At 43.7% G+C, this 23,383-nt stretch overlaps 1 protein-coding gene across 1 annotated transcript in view; it reads right to left on the bottom strand.

The window, feature by feature from the left end:
* Positions 1–23,383, bottom strand: part of LOC139556967 (bone morphogenetic protein 7-like) — a 44,720-nt gene that overhangs the window by 7,717 nt on the left and 13,620 nt on the right. Inside the window, exon 2 of the mRNA XM_071371176.1 lies at positions 4,875–5,067. Within this exon, the coding sequence (XP_071227277.1) occupies positions 4,875–5,067 (193 nt within the window). The remainder of the gene's footprint in view (positions 1–4,874; positions 5,068–23,383) is intronic.

Below are 23,383 nucleotides of genomic sequence, written 5' to 3'. Positions count from 1 at the left end.
GTGTCTTCCCTCAGCCACAGTGTGTTATATGTGCAAAAGTTCTGTCTCACAACTCAATGAAACCTTCACTCTTGCGCAGATATTTAGAAACAAAACATGACAATTTGAAAAATAAGCCGCTGGAGTTTTTGGAGTGAGAATTAAGACGACTTTCGAGTAGTAAGACATGTATAAAAGCAACAAATTCCATTAATAAGAAGGGGCTAAAAGCATCTTACATGGTGCGCTACCGAGTTGCTAGGACAGGCAAGCCCCATACTATTGTGGAGGACTTAATTATACCTGCTGCCGTGGATATGGCTGCGACAATGCTGGGGGAAAAGGCCAAAAAAACTATACAGACAATGCTGTAAGGATCGACGCTGGAGGCAGGAAGCAGGTACAGAGAGAACATTTATTAAACAACAGAAATGAAGCAGGACAGGAACAGCGTCTGGACAGGGGACGAAATAACGCCATCAATGCTGACACAGGGAACAAATGGGGGAGCAGACAATTATAGACGGGCAATCAACAACATGAAGGAGTCCAGGCGGGTCCAATGAGCGCTGCTGTGCGTAATGATGGTAACAGGTGTGCGTAATGAAGAGCAGCCTGGCACCCTCGAGCGCCAGAGAGGGAGAGCGGGCATTGGCGTGACAAACGCCTTCATCACACAACCCTGTTTCACAGCACATCAGTGACATGGCAGGAGATGTTTTGAAACAATTACTGCTTCGCATACAAGCAAGTGAATTCAATGTATTACAGCTGGATGAGTCAACAGACGTGGTGGGACTGGCACAGCTCCTGGTATATGTCCATTACGTTTATAGGGGGTCAATTAAGGAAGACATCCTCTTCTGCAATTCATTGGAAACCAGGAAAACAGGAGAGGATATTTTTAAAGTACTGGACAGCTTTGTGACATCAAATGGACTTTGGTGGTCAAGATGTGTTGGTATCTGTACTGATGGTGCAAAAGCCATGACAGGGAGACAGAGATGAGTGGTAACGCGCATGCAAGCAGTTACTCCCGATGCCACTTGGGTACACTGCAGCATCCACTGAGAGGATTTTGCTGCCAAGGGAATGCCTGACAGCTTGAAAGACGTTTTGGACACTACAGTGAAAATGGTTAACTTTGTTAAAGCAAGGCCCCTGAACTGTTGTGTATTTTCTGCACTACGCAATGATATGGGCAGCGACCATGTAACGCTTTTACAACATACAGAAGTGCGCTGGTTATCAAGGGTCAAAGTATTGACACGTTTTTTTAAATTGAGAGACGAGCTTAAAGTTTCTTTACTGACCATCATTTTCACTTGTCTGACCACTTGCATGATGACAAGTTTCTCATACGACTGGCCTATCTGGGTGATGTTTTTTCTCGCCTGAATGATCTGAATCTAGGATTGCAGGGACTTTCCACAACTATATTCAATGTGCGGGACAAAATGAAGGCTATGATTAAAACCTCTTAAGGATCTACAAGATCGGTGTCCCACCCTCAGGACGGTTGAGCTAACGTGCGCTAATGTGATTAGCATGCCGTTGTAAGTAACAAGAACATTTCCCAGGACAAAGACATATCTTATATGGGCAGAAAGCTTAAATTCTGGTTAATCTAACTGCACTGTCCAATTTACAGTAGCTATTACAGTGAAAACATACTATGCTATTATTTGAAGAGATTGAACAGGTTTGTACTTGAAAATGTGTATATTAACCAATTAGGCACATTTTGGCAGACTTGATACAACATTTTGAACAGAAATTCAATGGCTCATTGGATCAGTCTAACAATTTGCACATACACTGCTGCCATCTAGTGGCCAAAATCTAAATTGCAACTAGAGTCCTAAGTCAGATAATGGCCTTTTTCTCTTGCATTTCAAAGATGGTGGGAAAAAAAGAAGAAATAAAAGAATTATTTTCTCTTTGTATTATCTTTTAACAGATCTAATGTGTTATATTTTCCTACATTCATTTCACATTTCCACAAACTTCAAAGTGTTTCCTTTCAAATGGTATCAAGAATATGCATATCCTTGCTTCAGTTCCTGAGCTACAGGCAGTTAGATTTGGGTATGTCATTTTAGGGTAATTTGAAAAAAAAGGGTCCGATCCTTAAGAGGTTTTTGGAGCTCTTCTCTGTCTGCATTAACAAGGACAACACACAGTTCTTTCCATCATTGTATGATATTTTGTGTGCAAATTAACTCTAGTTTACGGACAATGTCAAATGTGATATAGCAAAGCACCTGAGTGAGTTGGGTGCGCAATTATGTAGGTACTTTCCCGAAACCCACAACACAAACAACTGGATTCGTTATCCCTTTGATGCCCTGCCTCCAGTCCACTTACCAATATCTGAACAGGAGAGCCTCATCAAATTGCAACAAGCAGTTCTGTGAAAATTGAATTCAATCAGAAGCCACTGCCAGATTTATGGATAGGGCTGCGCTCAGAGTATCCTGCCCTGGCAAATCGCGCTGTTAAGACACGGACACCCTTTGCAACCACGTACATATGTGAGAGTGGATTCTCAGCCCTCACTAGCATGAAAACTAAATACAGGCACAGACTGTGTGTGGAAAATTATTTAAGACTGAGACTCCCTCCAATACAACCCAACATTGCAGAGTTATGTGCATCCTTTCAAGCACACCTTTCCCATTAACCTGTGGTGAGTTATTCACCATTTTTGATGAACAAATAAGGTTTTATATGTAAGATGGTTAAATAAAGAGCAAAATAATTGATTATTATTATATTATTATTTGTGCCCTGGTCCTATAAGAGCTCTCTGTCACTTCCCACGAGCCGGGTTGTGACAAAAACTCACACTCATTCTTATGTTTAATAAATGCATCGTATAGTGTGTGTGTGTGTGTGGCAGGCTTACATTGATGCCAAAAAACAAGATTTGAGAGTGCGCTGACACTGGTGCTAAAGGGGGTACGTAGCTGAAGGCTGAATGTTTGAAGGGGTATGGGACTATAGAAAGTTTGGGAACCACAGCACTAGAGCACACAAAAAACTATTACATACCTCGGCCTAAACATCAGCACCACAGGTAACTTCCACAAAGCTGCGAACAAGCTGAGAGACAAGGCATGAAAGGCCTTCTATGCCATCAAAAGGAACATTAAATTTGATGTATCAATTAGGATCTGTCTAAAAATACTTGAATCAATTATAGAACCCATTGCCCTTTATGGTTGTCTGGGGTCCGCTCACCAACCAAAAATTCACAAAAAGGGACAAACACCAAATTGAGACTGCATGCAGAATTCTGCAAAAATATCCCCTGTTTACAACGTAAAACACCAAATAATGCATGCAGAGCAGAATTAGGCCGATACCCACTAATTATCAAAATCAGGAAAAGAGACGTTAAATTCCACAACCACCTAAAAGGAAGCGAATCCCGAAACGTCCATAACAAAGCCATCACCTACAGAGAGATGAACCTGGAGAAGTCCCCTAAGCAAGCTGGTCCTGGGACTCCGTTCACAAACACAAACAGACCTCACAGAGCCCCGGGACAGCAACACAATTAGACCAAACCAAATCATGAGAAAACTAAAATATAATTACTTGACATATTGGAAAGAATTAACAAAAAAACTGAGCAAACTAGAATGCTATTTGGCCCTAAACAGAGAGTACACAGTGGCAGAATACCTGACCACTGTGACTGACCCAAACTTAAGGAAAGCTTTGACTATGTACAGACTCAATGAGCATAGCCTTGCTATTGAGAAAGGCCACCGTAGGCAGACCTGGCTCTCAAGAGAAGACAGGCTATGTGCACACTGCCAACAAAATGAGGTGGAAACTGAGCTGCACTTCCTAACCTCCTGCCAAAGGTATGACCATATTAGAGACACATATTTCCCTCAGATTACACAGATCCACAAAGAATTTGAAAACAAACCCAATTTTGATACTCTTCCATATCTATTGGTTGAAATACCACAGTGTGCCATCACAGCAGCAAGATTTGTGACCTGTTGCCACAAGGAAAGGGCAACCTGTGAAGAACAAACACCATTGTAAATAGAAACCATATTTATGTTTATTTATTTTCCCTTTTGTACTTTAATTATTTGCACATCGTCACAACACTGTATATAGACATAATATGACATTTGAAATGTTTTCATTCTTTTGGAAATTCTGTGAGTGTCATGTTTACTGTTCATTTCTATTGTTTATTTCACTTTTGTTTATTAGCTACTTCACTTGCTTCGGCAATGTTAACATATGTTTCCCATGCCAATAAATTGAATTGAATTGAGAGAGAGAGGCAGAGAGAGAGGCGGAGAGAGAGGCATAGAGAGTGAGAGAGAGCAAGAGAGGCATAGAAAGAGATAGATAGAGAGAGAGAAGCACACATAAGTGAAAATCATTTCCGTGTCTCCTACTCCCTCATCCTTGTCCAACTAACTACCACTGTTCTAATGTGGGATGTTTTTCTCTTTCTCTCCTCTTTTCCTCTCTGATATTATATCCTTTCTTCTTCATGTATCCATTCATTCCTCCCAGACCAGGGTTATTCTACTGACAGAGGGGACAGTGTGTCATAGAGCTCTGGTTCAGACACACATGTTTGTTTTACTATAAATTATATTTTCCCTAACCCATAACCTTAACCCTTTATCTAACCCTAACCCTAATGTTAACCCTAACCCTAACCTTAACCCCAAACCCCTATCCCTAAACCTACAACTAAACCTATCCCCTAACCCTAAACCTAAACCCTAAGCCTAAAATAGTATTTTTCCTTGTGGGGACCGAATTTTCCTTATTTTACTATACTTGTGAGGACTTCTGGTCTCCACAAGGATACTAAAACCACCCCCCCCCACACACATACACACCCTCACCTGTCAATGTGTTCCTCCAGCACCTGGTAGACACTGATGCGGAAGGTTTCATTGTCAAAGCGTTCGTGGATGAAGCCCTTATAGATGCGGAACTCTGCAGTGGTGACCGCCTCCCCCTCGGGAATACGTGATAGGTCGAAACGGAACTCTCGGTGGTGCCGCCAGACGGGTAGGAACTCGGTATCGCGTTCCACTGGAACACACAAACACACACACACAGGTTGAGACAAACAAGAACACCGCAAACACAAACGCACACACACTATAACGAGTCTGGCAGAAGGTAGAACAGACAGACAGACAGATGGACAGACTGTCTATCACAGTCTTGAGTCCTGACATACTCACCCTTATACAACCTTGGATGATGTAGTGAGACAGACACATCCATCCATGTTCTCCATGTGGTTCTCTGAATGGATGTCTCCTTCATGTAGCACATGGGCTACACTGCTAGAGAGCTACATGTGGTGCTGGTGCTATAGCCTTGTGATTGAGAGACGCATGTGGTGCTGGTGCGACAGCCCTGTGATTGAGAGATGCACGTGGTTCTGACAGCTTTACAACACTCTTTTCTCTCTCTTCCTCTCCGAACCTCAGAGACACATCCCTCCTCTCCTCCTCTCCTCCTCTCATCTGGATCACATGAGGTGGAGTACACACTCACACCACACATGCACACATACAGCTGTGGCCAAATATATTGGCACCCTTGCACATTTTCTTAAATAATTCCCCCTTTCTTCTCAAATAAGTTGAAATGTAAAAAATGAAAAGTTAGGTAACCACATCTTTTTATCGGATTGAAACTTTGCACAACCAAATACGTTTTTGTAAACTTACGTTTACACTTTTCAATTAGAAAATAAAGACAAATGGCATGGACAAATGTATTGGCAGCTAGTACTTGGTTACACAACCTTTGGCAAAGATAGCTGCAGACAAATGCTTATTGTAGCCATCAATGAGCTTGCTGCACCTTTCTACTGGCAATTTGGCCCACTTTTCAGCAGCAAACTGCTCTAATTCCTCAATATTTAAGGGATGCCCTCCACCAACTTCTGTTTTCAGAGCTCGCCATAGATTCTGGGCGTTTCAGATCTGGACTCTTCGCTGGCCACACCCGAACAGTCCAGCATCTCTTCTTAGCCATTCCTTGGTGATTTTGGATGTGTGTTTGGGGTCGTTGTCCTGCTGAGAAGACCCACAACCTTCAATGGAGACCCAGTTTTTAGACACTGGGTTAAACATTGGACTACAAAACACCTGATAATCTGAAGATTTCATGATGCCTTGAGCACATTCAAGGCTCCTAGTACTAGAGGCCGCAAAGCTACCCCACCTCATTTGTTGGCAGTTATCTTTAAAAAAATATATTTCACCTTTATTCAACCAGGTAGGCCAGTTGAGAACAAGTTCTCATTTACAACTGCGACCTGGCCAAGATTAAGCAAAGCAGTGCGATAAAAACAACAACACAGAGTTACACATAAACAAACGTACAGTCAATAACACAAAAGAAAAGAAAAATAAAAAAAATCTATGTACAGTGTGTGCAAATGTAGAAGAGGAGGGAGGTAGGCAATAAATAGGCCCTAGGGGCGAAAATAATTACAATTTAGCATTAATACTGGAGTGATGATGTGCAGATGATGATGTGCAAATAGAGATACTGGGGTGCAAAAGAGCAAGAGGGTAAGTAATAATATGGGGATGAGGTAGTCGGGTGTGCTATTTACAGAATGGATTGGCTGTGTACAGGTACAGTGATCGGTAAGCTGCTCAGACAGCTGATGCTTAAAGTTAGAGAGGGAGATATAAGACTCCAGCTTCAGAGATTTTTGCAATTCGTTCCAGTCATTGGCAGCAGAGAACTGGAAGGAAAGGCGGCCAAAGAAAGTGTTGGCTTTGGTGGTGACCAGTGAAATATACCTACTGGAGCGCGTGATAAGGGTGGGTGTTGCTATGGTGACCAGTGAGCTGAGAAAAGGCGGGGATCTACCTAGCAGACTTTTAGATGACCTGTAGCCAGTGGGTTTGGCGACGGATATGTAGCGAGGGCCAGCCAACGGGAGCATACAGGTCGCAGTGGTGGGTAGTTTATGGGGCTTTGGTGATAAAACGGATGGCACTGTGATAGACTACATCCAGTTTGCTGAGTAGAGTGTTGGAGGCTATTTTGTAAATGACATCGCCGAAGTCAAGGATCGGTAGGATAGTCAGTTTTACGACGGTATGTTTGGCGGCATGAGTGTAGGAGGCTGTGTTGCGAAATAGGAAGCCAATTCTAGATTTAATTTTGGATTGGAGATGCTTAATGTGAATCTGGAAGGAGAGTTTACAGTCTAACCAGACACCCAGGTATTTGTAGTTGTCCACATATTCTAGGTCAGAACCGTCCAGAGTAGTGATGCTAGTCGGGCGGGAGGGTGCGGGCAGCAATCGGTTGAAGAGCATGGACTTAGTTTTACTAGCATTTAAAAGCAGTTGGAGGCCACGGAAGGAGTGTTGTGTGGCATTGAAACTCGTTTGGAGGTTAGTTAGCACAGTGTCCAAAGAAGGGCCAGATGTGTACAGAATGGTGTCGTCTGCGTAGAGGTGGATCAGAGAATCACCAGCAGAAAGAGCGACATCATTGATGTATACAGAGAAGAGAGTCGGCCCGAGAATTGAGCCCTGTGCCACCACCATAGAGACTGCCAGAGATGCGGACAACAGGCCCTCCGATTTGACACACTGAACTCAATCTGAGAAGTAGTTGGTGAACCAGGCGAGGAGGTCTTTTGAGAAGCCAAGGTTAGAGTCGAAAGAGTCGAAAGCCTTGGCCAGGTCGATGAAGACGGCTGCACATTACTGTGCATTACTGTTAATCGATGGCGGTTATGATATCGTTTAGGACCTTGAGGTGCACCCATAACCAGCTCGGAAAACAGATTGCATAGCGGAGAAGGTACGATGGGATTCGAAATGGTGATCTGTTTATTAACTTGGCTTTCGAAGATTTTAGAAAGGCAGGGAAGGATGGATATAGGTCGATAACAGTTTGGACCCTTTGAAGAGAGGGATGACTGCGGCAGCTTTCCAATCTTTGGGGATCTCAGACGATACGAAAGAGAGGTTGAATAGGCTAGTAATCTTGGCAAAAGGCTGTGCAACCAATGGGTGCCAATCATTTTGTCCATGCCATTTGTCTTTATTTTCTCAATTAAAATTGTAAACTTAAGTTTACAAAAATATAATTTGTTGTGCAATGTTGAAAATCCAATAACAAGGTGTGGATACCAAACGTTTTTGTTGAATTTCAACTGTACGCGCAGACACACACACTCAAGGTATAAGTATGAGGATCTCCCCATCTTCACTCCTCTTCACTCCACTCCTCTCGGAAGCTATACCCCTGACCCTGACCTCTCATGTCCCAGCAGCATGTCCCAGGGGTCACTGCCTTGTCTGTCATCATCTCCAGGCTTTGCCTCCCCCTCTTCTCCCACCCCCACATGGGGCTAGCAACTTTAGGGTTATATCTTTCATTTTGCATGGGGCCTACATGTTCTGAATATTATGTCTCTCTGTCAATGTTGTCAAAGTCACCTTGGAAAATGTGTCTGCCACATGACCAGTGCATGTGTTTTCCATCCCTGTGTGTCTCTGAGTCGATAGGAAGTCACTTGTGTCTCAGTTGGATCACAGAGAACTCCAGTATGATCTAATTTACTCTTCCCTTACCTCCTTCCTCCCTCCCATCCCTCTCCTCCCCTCCTCCTTTCAGTTGTGATCAGGACAGGGCCTGATGACCTAAGCCCACCAAGCAACCCTTTCTAGCAACCCATTACCCTGCTCCCCACTCAACAGCTCTCTCAGACAGACCACCTCTGAACTCTGAGCAGCTTTGGCTGTACTGCCAAGGACACATCTCTGCCAAGGCCTCCAGTCCACGCACGCACGCACACACACACACACACACACACACACACACACACACACACACACACACACACACACACACACACACACACACACACACACACACACACACACACACACACACACACACACACACACACACACACGCGCATAGAGCGAAACACACACACACCAGTTTCATACACTGAGATGTCAGATGCCATTGTCCTTGTGCTGTACCAGCTGCTATGGATGTGAGTGAGCAAAGCTGATCCACTGAGGAGAACACATTGCCCATTGATGAGTGTTTGGATTCTATTCACTCTCTCCTGTCTCCTACTCTTTTAATCTCTTTATCTCTGATTCTTCTTTTTACTGTTATGGTAATTCTCCCTATCTACCCTCACTCTATCTACCCACACTCTATCTACCCTCACTACTGTACCTCTTGATCACTTTGTCTCTGTTATTCATATCGAACACGTAACACAGAAACAGTGTTTGTGTGTGTGTGTGTGTGTGTGTGTGTGTGTGTGTGTGTGTGTGTGTGTGTGTGTGTGTGTGTGTGTGTGTGTGTGTGTGTGTGTGTGTGTGTGTGTGTGTGTGTGTGTGTGTGTGTGTGTTGTACAAAGGCAGCACTGTCTGACTGGGCAAGTGAGTGCAGGGTAAAGACATGGATCTAATTACTGTTGAATGTGGGACAGCTCTCTCTCTCTCTCTCTCTCTCTCTCTCTCTCTCTCTCTCTCTCTCTCTCTCTCTCTCTCTCTCTCTCTCTCTCTCTCTCTCTCTCTCTCTCTCTCTCTCTCTCTCATTACTGGGCCTGCTGGCTTCTAGGCTCCTATTGTCCTGGCTCTTCCATAGGCCATAGTGTATAATGTGTGTGTGTGTGTGTGTGTGTGTGTGTGTGTGTGTGTGTGTGTGTGTGTGTGTGTGTGTGTGTGTGTGTGTGTGTGTGTGTGTGTGTGTGTGTGTGTGTGTGTGTGTGTGTGTGTGTGTGTGTGTGTGTGTGTGTGTGTGTGTGTGTGTGTGTGTGTGTGTGTAATCCAGGCTGTTCACTAGAAATAGACTTCGATTTGAAAAGGTCCTGAGAATGCCTATATGCCTTCCTCGGCGCTCACCCCAAAAATATATATATATTGCCCAGCACTGGCGCAAACTCATGATGCTCGGCGTCAAAGCACACTTCTCAGAACAAAGTGCGCTGCTATGACCGCTGAACCACGGCACACAACCCTCTAGCAAGAAAATACTTGAAATAGCAAGTTGTCTTTAAAGGACAATTCCACCCAAAAACAATCTTTTGGCTGTATTTCTGTGTTTTGAAAGTGATATATTTTGCAAACTTGATGGCTGACGTACAAACCATTTTGGGGCTATATCATCAATGCTCATGAAACAAATACCAAAAGATCGTTTTTGGGTTGAGTTTTTCTTTCATTATTTTTGTTTTAAGCTTTCCCCAAACCATAGCCCTAACCTTAACCCCTCGGAAAGAATGTGTCAAAAATAGACGTTCATTACATTTACATTTAACATTTAAGTCATTTAGCAGACGCTCTTATCCAGAGCGACTTACAAATTGGTGCATTCACCTTATGATATCCAGTGGAACAACCACTTTACAATAGTGCATCTAACTCTTTTAAGGGGGGGGGGTTAGAAGGATTACTTTATCCTATCCTAGGTATTCCTTAAAGAGGTGGGGTTTCAGGTGTCTCCGGAAGGTGGTGATTGACTCCGCTGACCTGGCGTCGTGAGGGAGTTTGTTCCACCATTGGGGTGCCAGAGCAGCGAACAGTTTTGACTGGGCTGAGCGGGAACTGTACTTCCTCAGAGGTAGGGAGGCGAGCAGGCCAGAGGTGGATGAACGCAGTGCCCTTGTTTGGGTGTAGGGCCTGATCAGAGCCTGAAGGTACGGAGGTGCCGTTCCCCTCACAGCTCCGTAGGCAAGCACCATGGTCTTGTAGCGGATGCGAGCTTCAACTGGAAGCCAGTGGAGAGAGCGGAGGAGCGGGGTGACGTGAGAGAACTTGGGAAAGTTGAACACCAGACGGGCTGCGGCGTTCTGGATGAGTTGTAGGGGTTTAATGGCACAGGCAGGGAGCCCAGCCAACAGCGAGTTGCAGTAATCCAGACGGGAGATGACAAGTGCCTGGATTAGGACCTGCGCCGCTTCCTGCGTGAGGCAGGGTCGTACTCTGCGAATATTTGTTCATTTGTTCATCCATAATACGTAGAACTTCAAAGTGAAACTTTGAGAACTTGTTGGTATAATCCACTTACCCTCATACCCCCCCCCCACCAGTACAGCCACCCCATCCATTCCACACCTGTGCTATAGGCCTGCCATGTGAATGGGGGCTTTCATAATGCCACGGTCGTGAGTCATCCTTAAAAGGTTAAACTGAGTGTGTCCACAATACATACATTATACTACTGTAACTGACTGGAGCCTGACAGGAGAGATATCAGGAACGATCTCAGTGCTGCCAACACCTGCTCCTCTCCCCTCTTCTCCTCTATTCTCCTCTCTTCTCTTCTCATCTCTTCTCCTCTATTCTCCTCCCCCCGACTAAATTTTCCCAGCTCACTATGAAAGGAGTTATAAAGCCCACCACTTCAGCTCATCAAGCCGACAAGTTGAAGAATTTGTCGATGTGTCCTTGAGCAAGGCACTTAACACTAATTTCCTCCAGGGGCGCTGTACTACTATGGTTGACCCTGTAAAACAACACATTTCACTGCGCCTATCTGGTGTGTGGCAATAAAAAAGATATTTTTGTATGGCCTAAGCCAAAGCACATCAGAGTCACAGTGGAGAGAGCAGCAGCAGCATGGGGTGTTTCCATCTTAGGGCTGCAGACAGTGGATGACATCCGCTACACTATGGCCTTCACTACAGCGTAATGGGTTTGGCTCTACTGTAAACAAATAGACACCGCAAACCTCTGCCCCTGTTAGTCTATTGCAGGGTTCCCCAATAGGTGGCCCACGGGCCAAATTCAGTCCATGGGTGATTTTATTTGGCCCTCAAGTTTTCTGACAAAAACAATAATAACAAAATAATACTCATTTTTTAAGGATTTTTTGTTGTTGTTGTTGTACATAAAATACTGTAAAATCACCAGAAAATCAGCTCAACTGGATTTTTATTTAGGAAGTCTGTTCCCAAGTATTCCCACGCATAAATAGGGATGCATATGTAATCGTATCCCATATGTAATCGTATCCATTTTGTCCTTTGCTGTAATTCTGGGATTGATTTGCACTTTTCGCACCAAAGTACGTTCATCTCTAGGAGACAGAACGCATCTCCTTCCTGAGCGGTATAATGACTGCGTGGTCCCATGGTGTTTATACTTGTGTACTATTGTTTGTACAGCTGAACGTGGTACCTTCAGCCGTTTGGAAATTCCTCCAAGGATGAACCAGACTTGTGGAGGTCTACAGTTCTTTTTCTGAGGCCTTGGCTGACTTCTTTTGATTTTCCCATGATGTCAAGCAAAGAGTCACTGAGTTTGAAGGTAGGCCTTGAAATACATCCACAGGTACACCTCCAATTGACTCAAATGGTGTCTATCAGAAGCTTATCAGAAGCCTATCAGAAGCTTATGACATCATTTTCTGGAATTTTCCAAGCTGTTTAAAGGCAGAGTCAACTTAGTGTATTTTAACTTCTGACCCACTGGAATTGTGATACTGTGAATTATATGTGAAATAATCTGTCTGTAAACACTTGTTGGAAAAATGGCTTGTGTCATGCACAAAGTAGATGCCCTAACGGTCTTGTCAAAACTATAGTTTGTTAACAAGACATTTGTGTAGTGGTTGAAAAACGAGTTTTGATGACTCCATCCTAAGTGTATGTAAACTTACGACTTCAACTATATCATCCCGACCAACTTGCCCTTCAAATACACCTCTGCTGTCTTCAACCAGGATCTCAGCGATCACTGCCTCATTGCCTGCATCCGTAATGGGTCCGCGGTCAAACGACCACCCTAATCACTGTCAAACGCTCCCTAAAACACTTCACTGTGTTTTAGACAAAACACTGTTCTGCCTGCGGTTATGGAACCCCTACCTGTCCCAGACCTGCTGTTTTCAACTCTTAATGATCGGCTATGAAAAGCCAACTGAGATTTATTCCTGATTATTATTTGACCATGCTTGTCATTTATGAACATTTTGAAAATCTTGGCTCTCTCTAATTTTCTCCTTCTCTCTTTCTTTCTCTCGGAGGACCTGGGCCCTAGGACCATGCGTCGGGACTGCCGCCCGTGGTGACTCCTTGCTGTCCCCAGTCCGCCTGGCCTTGCTGCTATTCCAGTTTCAGCTGTTCTGCCTGCGGTTATGGAACCGCCACCTGTCCCAGACCTGTTGTTTTTCAACTCTTGATGATCGGCTATGAAAAGCCAACTGAAAATGATTCATGATTATTATTTGACCATGCTTGTCACTTATGAACATTTTTGAACATCTTGGCATAGTTCTGTTATAATCTCCACCCGGCACAGCCAGAAGAGGACTGGCCACCCCTCATAGCCTGGTTCCTCTCTAGGTTTCTTCCTAGGTTTTGGCCTTTCTAGGGAGTTTTTCCTAGCCACCGTGCTTCTACACCTGCATTACTAGCTGTTTGGGGTTTTAGGCTGGGTGTCTGTACAGCACTTCGAGATATTAGCTGATGTACGAAGGGCTATATAAAATAAAATTGATTGATTGATTGATTGATTCAGTGAGCAGGCCTTTCTAATCGACCTGGCCCGGGTATCCTGGAAGGATATTGACCTCATCCCTTCAGTAGAGGATGCCTGGTTGTTCTTTAAAAGTGCTTTTAAAAAATGCCCCTTTGAAAAAATGTAGAACTAAGAACAGATATAGCCCCTTGTTCACTCCTGACTTGACTGCCCTTGACCAGCACAGAAACATGCTGTGGCGTACTGCATTAGCATCGAATTTCTCCCGCGATATGCACTGAGACTAGGAAACACTATCACCACCGATAAATCTACGTTAATCGAGAATTTCATTAATCATTTCTCTATGGCTGGCCATGCTTTCCACCTGCTTACCACGCCTCTTAAGGATCCACCCCTTTTTAACATTTTAATCTGAAATGACATACCCAAATCTAACTGCCTGTAGCTCAGGCCCTGAAGCAAGGATATGCATATTCTTGGTACCATTTGAAAGGAAACACTTTGAAGGACAAAATGTGTTTTTGTTTTCAGAAATGCCATATGGAACATGTGAACTTTCATGTGCCTTAATAACAAACGTATATGCAATCTGTAAATACGAATACAATTGTTAAATTACAAGCCTAGTTGGTTTAGCCACGGAAAATGACGGGGACCTTCCTGCTGGCCATGATTGGCTGAGATAATGGATGGGCTGGACATGTCGAGAGATGAGTTCGGATTGGTCTGCCACGTAACATGCTTCTACAGTATCTATAACATGAGCTGCTCAGTATGTGTAGGTAATCCTTGCTACCGTGACTTTTTTGAAAGATAAAATAACTGCAAAATTGTTGCTTCTGTTCTCAACATTGCTGCACTGAATTTAACAGGCGCTATCGGCAAAGATCAGTGAGACAAAGTTGTGATGGACTACTTTCTGGAGGACGATCATGAACACGAATCAGACAACGAGGAAATCCCTGATTTAGGTTAAAAAAAATTAAATTAAAATTTAACCAGACATTGTAGAGTCTTCTGATGACAGTGATGTGGAAGAAACGACAATCAACAGTGTTGTTGTCACAGAAGAAGTTGACAGAGTTTTGAAATCCATGGAATGCCCTGTGGAAGCAGAGTATGATTGTAAACGTGGAGGGACTCGAAAAGAGAACACAGAAGGCTGTTGTATAAAACACCTGTCTCTGGATGACATCTTCAAACTCAGGGCAACCATGGCATCTATGACAGAGAGGGAGAAGCATTCATCAATGCATACGGGTAGGAGTCTAGCTACATGTTCAGATATTATACGTTTCTATGTATTTCAAAGTCGTTTTCATTGCAATTTAAAGCATACTGTTAGCTAGCTAGCTAAGAACCTAGTTGGTTAGCTTTAGCTACCTACAGATTAATGCATGATGGCTAGCTATAATAATCCGTTTGCATTGCTAGTAGTATGGGTTGGGATTACGGTTCATTGTTTAGCTCACTCTGTTTAGCACAAGGCCTCTTATGTGAATCCTTAAAGAGATGGGTCTGGCTAAGACTAAGAAGACTGTGAATGATGCTGAATGGGTGTAGACAAAGAAGAGCTCTCCAGTAGATGTACCAAAACCTTCAAGGGCTACTTTCTCAAAAGTGGGGTTACAAGTTAAGCAACTTTCAAGCAGAATTACTTTCCCATTGTTCCTAAACTGCAGTGTATGATATATAATTTTATAGCTCTGAATCTCTACTTTTATCCAATGTAAAAAACACCATTTCAAATGTTGCTACATATGACCGAATTAAGGTGGTGGGTCACAATTATTAAGATGATAGTTGGAGATGTATTGTTACATTTCAGTGCAGCCTTTGGTGTTATTAAATCATAAATTGATATTGAAAAAACTCACTTGCTATAGCTTTACATCACCTGCATCACATGGTTGGATAGTTATTCATACAATAGAACCCAGAGAGCGTTCTTTAATGGAAGCTTTTTTAACATCAGATATGTAAATTGCGGTGTCCCTCAGGGCAGTTGCCTTGTGCCGTTATGCTTCTCTATTTTACAAATTGTTTGCCACTGTTACATACAAATGGAATGTTTATGTATGTGGATGATTCCACACTCTACATGTCAGCACCAAAAGCCAGTGAGCGCACTAAAATTCAAAAATAAGGAGTTACAGTCAGTATCAGAATGGGAGATTAATAATAAACTGGTCTTAAATACATCTAAAACTAAAAGCATTGTATTTGGTTCAAAACATTCTCTAAGACCTAAACCTCAACTCGAGTTGTAAATAAAGTGTGTGACCATTGAACAAGTTGAGGAAGCTAAACTCCTAGGTATAACATTGGATGGTCAATTATCATGGGCAAGTCATACTGACAATGTTTTTGTGAAGATGGGGATGAGGTATGTCTGTTATAAAAAGATGTTCTGCATTTTTTTACACAAACATCAACTGTACTAGTTGTTCAGCCTCTGGTCTTGTCCCATCTCTGTCCGGTAATATGGTCAAGTGTAGCAAAGACAGACCTAGCAAAGCTGCAGCTGGCTCAAAACAGATCAGCACGCCTTGCCCTAAACTGCACATACAGAACTAACATCAACAACATGCATGCCAGTACTTCCTGGTTGAGGGTTGACGAGAGGTTAACTGCTTCTCTTTTAGTTTTTCAGAGAAATATTACTGTGACGCAAATTCCAGATTGTCTGCATAATCGAATAACATTCAGCTCAGACACCCATGCATACCCCACAAATAAAATAAAATGTTTGTCACATGCGCCGAATACAACAGGTTTAGTAGACCTTACCGTGAAAAGCTTACTTACAAGCCCTTATTAACCAACAATGCAGTTCAAGAAATAGAGATAAAATAAAATATTCACTGAATAAACTAGAGTAAAAAAATCTAATCAAATCAAAAAGTAACACAAGAAAATTACATAACAACAACGAGGCTATTGTCACGCCCTGACCATAGATTGCTTTGTATGTTTCTATGTTTTGTTTGGTCAGGGTGTGATGTGGGTGGGCATTCTATGTTGTATGTCTAGGTTGTCTGTTTCTATGTGTTTGGCCTAGTATGGTTCTCAATCAGAGGCAGGTGTCAGTCGTTGTCTCTGATTGGGAGCCATATTAAGGTAGCCTGTTTTTCATTTGTGTTTTGTGGGTGATTCTTTTCTGTGTCTGTGTTTCACCATACGGAACTGTCTCGGTCGTTTGTCTGTTTATTATTTTTGTTCATTGTTCTAGTATTCTTATTAAAATGGATACTTACCACGCTGCGCATTGGTCCTCCTCTTCTCATTCCAACGACGAGTGTTATAGCTATATACAGGGGGTACCGGTGCCGAGTCAATGTGCGGGGGTACAGGTTAGTTGAGGTAATTAGGCATAGATGCCCTCTTCACACCCTCTTAAGTCTTAGTCCCACTATGCACAAGACATGCCACCAGGGGTCTCTTCACAGTCCCCAATCCCAATACGAATTCACGCCAACACAGTGTTTTATACAGAGCCATGATCGCATGTAACTCCCTTCCATCTCCAATTACTCAAGCAAACAGCTACATTACTGATTGAAAAACAACTCATGGAACGGCGGGGACAATTAGGGGACACACACAAACACACACACACACAGACACTCTAACACACAATGTTTTAGCTCTATTGTATGTATTAATTTTTTGTGTGTGTGTGTGACTTTCCTTGTCTATAAGTGTTTTGCTACTTGTCATGTTGAGTTTTTTTGTGGACCCCAGGAAGAGTAGCTGCTGCTTCTGCAAAAGCTAATGGGGATCCAAATAAACATAAAACAAACAAGTACCCTACTCTACTCTACTGTACTGTACTCTCCTATACATTACTGTACTCTAGTCTATTGCAATCTAATGTTCTGTACTTTATTGTTTTGTACCCTGCTGTACTGTGCTCTACTGTACTGTACTCGAGTTTACTCTCTTTGAGTATCTTACAATTGAACTACGGGCCCATGGACTCTTGATCTTGTGGTCTTGGTCTTGAGTACACTCAAAACAACATAAATTTGGTCTGTAATGGTCCAATGCAGCCGTTTTTTAAAATCTCAATATCAAATAATTTCTGGTTAATAATTAAGTACCTTACTGTGATTTTCAATAAAAATTCGTAAAAAGAAACAAAAATAGCTTCTTAGCAAAGAGCAATTTCTCAAGCAAGATTTTTACTAGGACTGTCTGAGAGTGGTCTCAGTGATGAGAGGAAAATTGAAAACTAGCTGTTATTGGCAGAAATGTTTGGAACTCTCTTTCTTATTGGTCTATTAACTAATTTAACACCAGGCAGGCCAAAACTCCATCCCACCAAAACAGGCTGAAATTTCAGGCAATCTTTTCAAATAGCTCTTACACTAAAACAGCATTATCATAATTTCCACAATTTCACAGTATTTTTCCAACCTCATGGTGTGGAAGTACTGTATATATAAAACACAAGAAAATCTAGTTTTTGACTGCACTGGGCCTTTAACTTGTCATGGTCTCAAATAAATGAAATACAATGTATTTGCCACATGTGTAGACTTTACCTCGAAAAGCTTATTTACAGGGCCTTTCCCAACAATGCAGAGTTAAAAATTATCCTGATCAGGAGAGACAATAGCAGAGTTGTGTGTGTAGTGTATGTGTGTCAGTGTAGTATGTGTGAGTGTGTGGAGGGAGTCCAGTGAGTGTGCATAGAGCCTGTGCAAGACAGTCAGTACAACAACAAAAAATGGGTCAATGTAAACAGTCCGGGTAGCCATTTGATTAACTCTTCAGCAATCTAATTGCATTGGGGGAAGAAGCTGTTCAGGACCCTTTTGATCCCACACTACCCTCTGTAGCGCCTTGCAGTCAGATGCCAAGCAGTTGCTCTACCAAGTGATACAGCCAGTCAAGATGTTATCAATGGTGCAGCTGTAGAACTTTTTGAGGATCTGAGGGCCCATGCCAAATCTTTTCAGCCTTCTGAGGGGGCAGAGGCATTGTCTTGCCCTCTACACAACCGTGTTGGTGTGTTTGGACAATGATAGGTCCTTAGTGATGTGGACACCGAGGAACTTGAAGCTCTCAACCCACTCCCCTACAGCCTCGTCAAATGTGAATAGGGGCGTGCTCTGCCCTCCGTTCCCTGTAGTCCACTATCAGCTCCTTCGTCTTGCTGACGTTGGAGGGAGAGGTTGTTGTCCTTGCACCACACTTCCAGGTCTCTGATCTCCTCCCTCTAGGCTGTCTTATCGTCATTGGTGATCAGACATACTACCTGTGGATGTGTTGGGGTGGTATGCAAATTGGAGTGGGTCCAGAGTGTCTGGGAGCCAGGACCAGCCTTTTAAAGAATTTCATGGCTACAGATGTGAGTGCCACAAGGCGATAGTCATTTAGACAGGTTACCATGGTGTTCTTGGACACAGGGACTATGGTGGTCTGCTTGAAATATGTACGTATTACAGAGTGGGTCAGGGAGAGGTTGAAAATGTCAGTGAAGACACTTGCCAGCTCGTCAGCACATGCTCTGAGTACGCATCCTGGTTATCCATCTGGCCCTGCGGCCTTGTCAATGTTAACATGTTTAAAGGTCTTACATCGGCTACAGAGAGCGTGATCACACAGTCATCCAGAACAGCTGGTGCGCTCATGCATGCTTCAGCGTTGCTTGCCTCAAAGCGAGCATTGAAGACATTTAGCTCATCTGGTATGCTCGCGTCACTGGACAGCTCATGGCTGGGTTTCCCTTTGTATTCCATGATACCAAGCCATGCCACATCTGACGAGCATCAGAGCCGGTGTATTAGGATTCGATCTTGGTCCTGTATTGATGCTTTAACTGTTTGATGGTTCATTGGATGGCGTAGCAGTATTTTTTTTAAGCACCTTGAAAGCGGCAGCTCTAGCATTTAGCCCAGTGCGGATGTTGCCTGTAATCCATGGCTTCTGGTTGGGGTATGTACTGTACGTACGATCACTGTATGGAAGATGTCGTCGATGCACTTATTAATAAATCCGGTGATTGATGTGTTAAACTCCTCAATGCCATCAGATGACTCCTGGAACATATTCCATTCTGTGCTAGCGAAACAGTCCTGTAGATTAGCATCCGCTTCATCGGACCACTTCCGTATTTAGCGTGTCACTGGAACTTCCTGTTAGAGTTTTTGCTTGTAAGCAGGAATTAGGAGGATAGAGTTATGGCCAGATTTGCCAAATGGGACTGGATCCGGGTCTGAATCTTGGGACCAATGTCTTGGTATAAATCTTGGTCTTAGCTCTTGAATATTACCTTAGTCTTCGGTTTACAAACCATAGGCAACCCAATTTGAGTAAGACAATGCTCTCTGATCATTGGCTGCTCACTCCCAACCCATAGGAATCCCCACATAGTTGACTACTTTCAAAATGGTGGAAGCCCTAAATGGCAACGTCTATACTAAAATAAGTTAAATCAATCTAGAGTCCTCCATTAATCTCTATGATTGACACTTGACACTGAAACACCTGTTATTTTGCCAAAATAATGATAGGTAAAGTGGTCATTTAAACATCTAACAACATAATTAATTGGATGCATATGTAATTCAATCAATCAACATCTTTAAGATTAATAATATCAACATTGAACATTTTACTGAGAACTGTAGAAATATTTCTCTAAATTTAAAGGTTTTGAAAATCAGGTTCATGGGCATTAAAAGGGAGTTGGTCCCCCCTTTGCTGCTATAAAAGCCTCCTCTCTTCTGGGAAGGCTTTCCACTAGATGTTGGAACATTGATGCGGGGAATTGCTTCCATTCAGCCACAGGAGCATTAGTGATGTCCGGCACTGATGTTGGGTGATTAGGCTTGGCTTGCAGTTGGTGTTCCAGTTCATCCCAAAGGTGGGGTTGAGGGGGTTGGGGTCAAGGCTCTGTGCAGGCTAGTCAAGTTCTTCCACACCAATCTCCACAAACCATTTCTGCATGGACCTCGCTTTGTGCGCTAGGGCATTGCCATGCTGAAAAAGAAAAGGGCCCTTCCCCAAACTGTTACCACAAAGTTGGAAGCACAGAATCGTCTAGAATATCATTGTGTGCTGTAGTGTTAAGATTTCCCTTCACTGGAACTAAGGGGCCTAGCCCAAACCATGAAAAGCAGCCCAGACCATTAATCCTCCTCCACCAAACTTTACAGTTGGCACTATGCATTTGGGCAGGTAGCGTTCTCCTGTCAAACCCAGATTCGTCTGTTGGACTGCCAGATGGTGAAGCGTGATTCATCACTCCATAAAATGCATTTCCACTGCTCCAGAGTCCAATGGCGGCGAGCTTTACACCACTCCAGCTGACGCATGGCATTGTGCATGGTGATGTTAGGCTTGTGTGCGGCTGCTTGGCTATGGAAACCTGTTTCATGTTATTGTGCTGACGTTGCTTCCAGAGATAGTTTGGAACTCGGTATTGAGTGTTGCAACAGACGATTTTTACGAGCTACGCACTTCAGGATTCATCGGTCCCGTTCTGTGAGCTTGTGACCTACCCCTTCGGGTGAGAGGTTGTTGCTCTTAGACATTTGCACTTCACAATAAGAGCACTTACAGTTGACCGGGGCAGCTCTAGCAAGGCAGAAATTTGACAAACTGACTTGTTGGAAAAGTGGCATCCTATGACAGTGCAACGTTGAGTAAGGCTATTCTACTGCCAATGTGTGTCTATGGAGATTGCATGGCTGTGTGCTCGATTTTATAAACCTGTCAGCAACGGGTATGGTTGACATAGCCAAATCCACTAATTTGAAGGGGTGTCCGCATACATTTGAACATATTGTTTGTCTACCTGACATTCTGTATGTTGAAAGATGTGTGCTGAAAGTTTTGGAAAAATAGGATACAAATCTGAATTTGTTTCCAACCCTCAATTTCACCACTGTAGAATGACCCATATAGTGTGTGTGTGTGTGTGTGTGTGTGTGTGTGTGTGTGTGTGTGTGTGTGTGTGTGTGTGTGTGTGTGTGTGTGTGTGTGTGTGTGTGTGTGTGTGTGTGTGTGTGTGTGTGTGTGTGTGTGTGTGTGTGAGCCTATTTTAGGCTTAGGGGTTTGGAGTTAGCGTTAAGGTTGGGGTTAGGGTTCAGGATTATGTTTGGGGTTAAGGGTTAGGGGAAAATAGATTTGAATGGGAATAAAATGTTTTGGTGCCCACGAGGATAGTAAAACAAATGTGCGTCTGTACGACCTCACACGGATGCACACTCAATGAGGCCACCAGAATTCCAAGCCTCCAGGGCTGACTTAGAGAGCTCAGCTGTGCTTACTCACACGCACGACTCTGGTCCCCTCCCTTCTCCTGCCAAGCAATTTTAACTGTACATTTTAACCATAAATAAGAGCAAAGAATCAAGAGAGCCAAAGCAGTGATGACATGGGGAAGCCCCGCTAAACCCTAGTCAGTCAGCCCAGGCCCTACTCAGCTCCAGGGCTTAGTTCTCCCCCCAGGGCCCTCTCTCTCCTCCCGCGGCCCGGCGCAGGTGCACTCCCTCTGGGGAGAAAGCCAGACCTGCTCCCTTGGCCTGGAGAGCAACCGCCCGCCCCTCCACTGTAAAAGCCCTTTATCTATACTTCTTAGAACAGCTGGGTGCAGCTGCATGTGAACACTTCCACAGTAACCCTTTCTTTCCCCCCCCCCCTTTTCTCGCTTCAGATGAGTCTCTCTCTCCTCTGTTCAGTAATTCCATCTCTACTTCACCCTTTTCCTACTGTGCGGTCTTTCCTTCTTTCATTCCTTCCCAGACAATGAAAACACCCCCAGCATGTAGCTATGTCCTCTCTCTCTTTCTGGTCTCTATTCTCCCTTTTTTCCCCCCCTCTCTCTCTCCCTTTGGTCTCTCTCATTCTCTCTCAGCCCCTCCCTCTCTCCCTCCCTCTGTTTCTCTCTCTGGCCGGTCTCTCTCTCACTCTCTCTCAGCCCCTCCCTCTGTTTCTCTCTCTGGCCGGTCTCTCTCTCGCTCTCTGTCAGCCCCTCCCTCTCTCTCCCTCTGTCTCTCTCTCTCTCTCTCTGGGGCCATTACAGTATGGCAGTCATTAGAAGCAGGGCAGAGGAACAGTTAAAGCCACGCGGGCACATTTATGACTTCCTCTGGGAGGAAGTTGACTGGTCATCGAAATGCTTGCCCCACCTGTGTTACACAAATACACACACTGTGTACGTATGTGTGTGCGTGTGTTTATCGATGTGTGCGTGTGTGCACGCGTGTGTGAGTCACTTGTCTCCTCTATGAACCCATCATGCTGAACGGTAGTGGTCCCGGGCTACCGTACTGTACTATGGAGGAACACAAATACACGTATACTACAATGCACACAAACACACAAGTACACACACACAAGCCCTTGGTACACCCCCACACAGCCCAGATAGACACGCTGGATGTGTAAAACAGCTGTCATGTATATCACTGCAACAATGATTATGGGTGTCTTTGATCCATAATTGGATATACACACGTGAGCACGTGCACGCACAAACGCGCATGCACACACTAATCCACTAACACACGACACCGCACGGTAGCATGACTTTAATTTACTTTAATGGACCGTGAACACATTACCGTTTCATTCATTAGACCACTCATTCTTTTCTCTCTTTTTTTTACTGTTTTTCTCATTCGGAATGAAACAATTCTGCTATTCCCGACACAGATGTACAGTACGTCTCTCAACAAGATGATGGATGTGGTTATGATGTGGGTGTAGAGATCAAGACCTCCAGATTGAACCCACCACAACAGAGTTGCAATGATGAGGTCCCTTCGACAAACATCCAGCACTGCACGCCTGGCACACAGATGCAGGTTACCATCAAATCAAATCAAATTTATTAGTCACATACACATGGTTAGCAGATGTTAATGCGAGTGTAGCGAAATGCTTGTGCT

The sequence above is a fragment of the Salvelinus alpinus genome, chromosome 28 (genome assembly GCF_045679555.1).
Source record: "Salvelinus alpinus chromosome 28, SLU_Salpinus.1, whole genome shotgun sequence".
NCBI classification, from domain to species: domain Eukaryota; kingdom Metazoa; phylum Chordata; class Actinopteri; order Salmoniformes; family Salmonidae; genus Salvelinus; species Salvelinus alpinus.
Note: the sequence above shows the minus strand (reverse complement) of the source record. Positions and strands in the feature narration are given on the sequence as shown.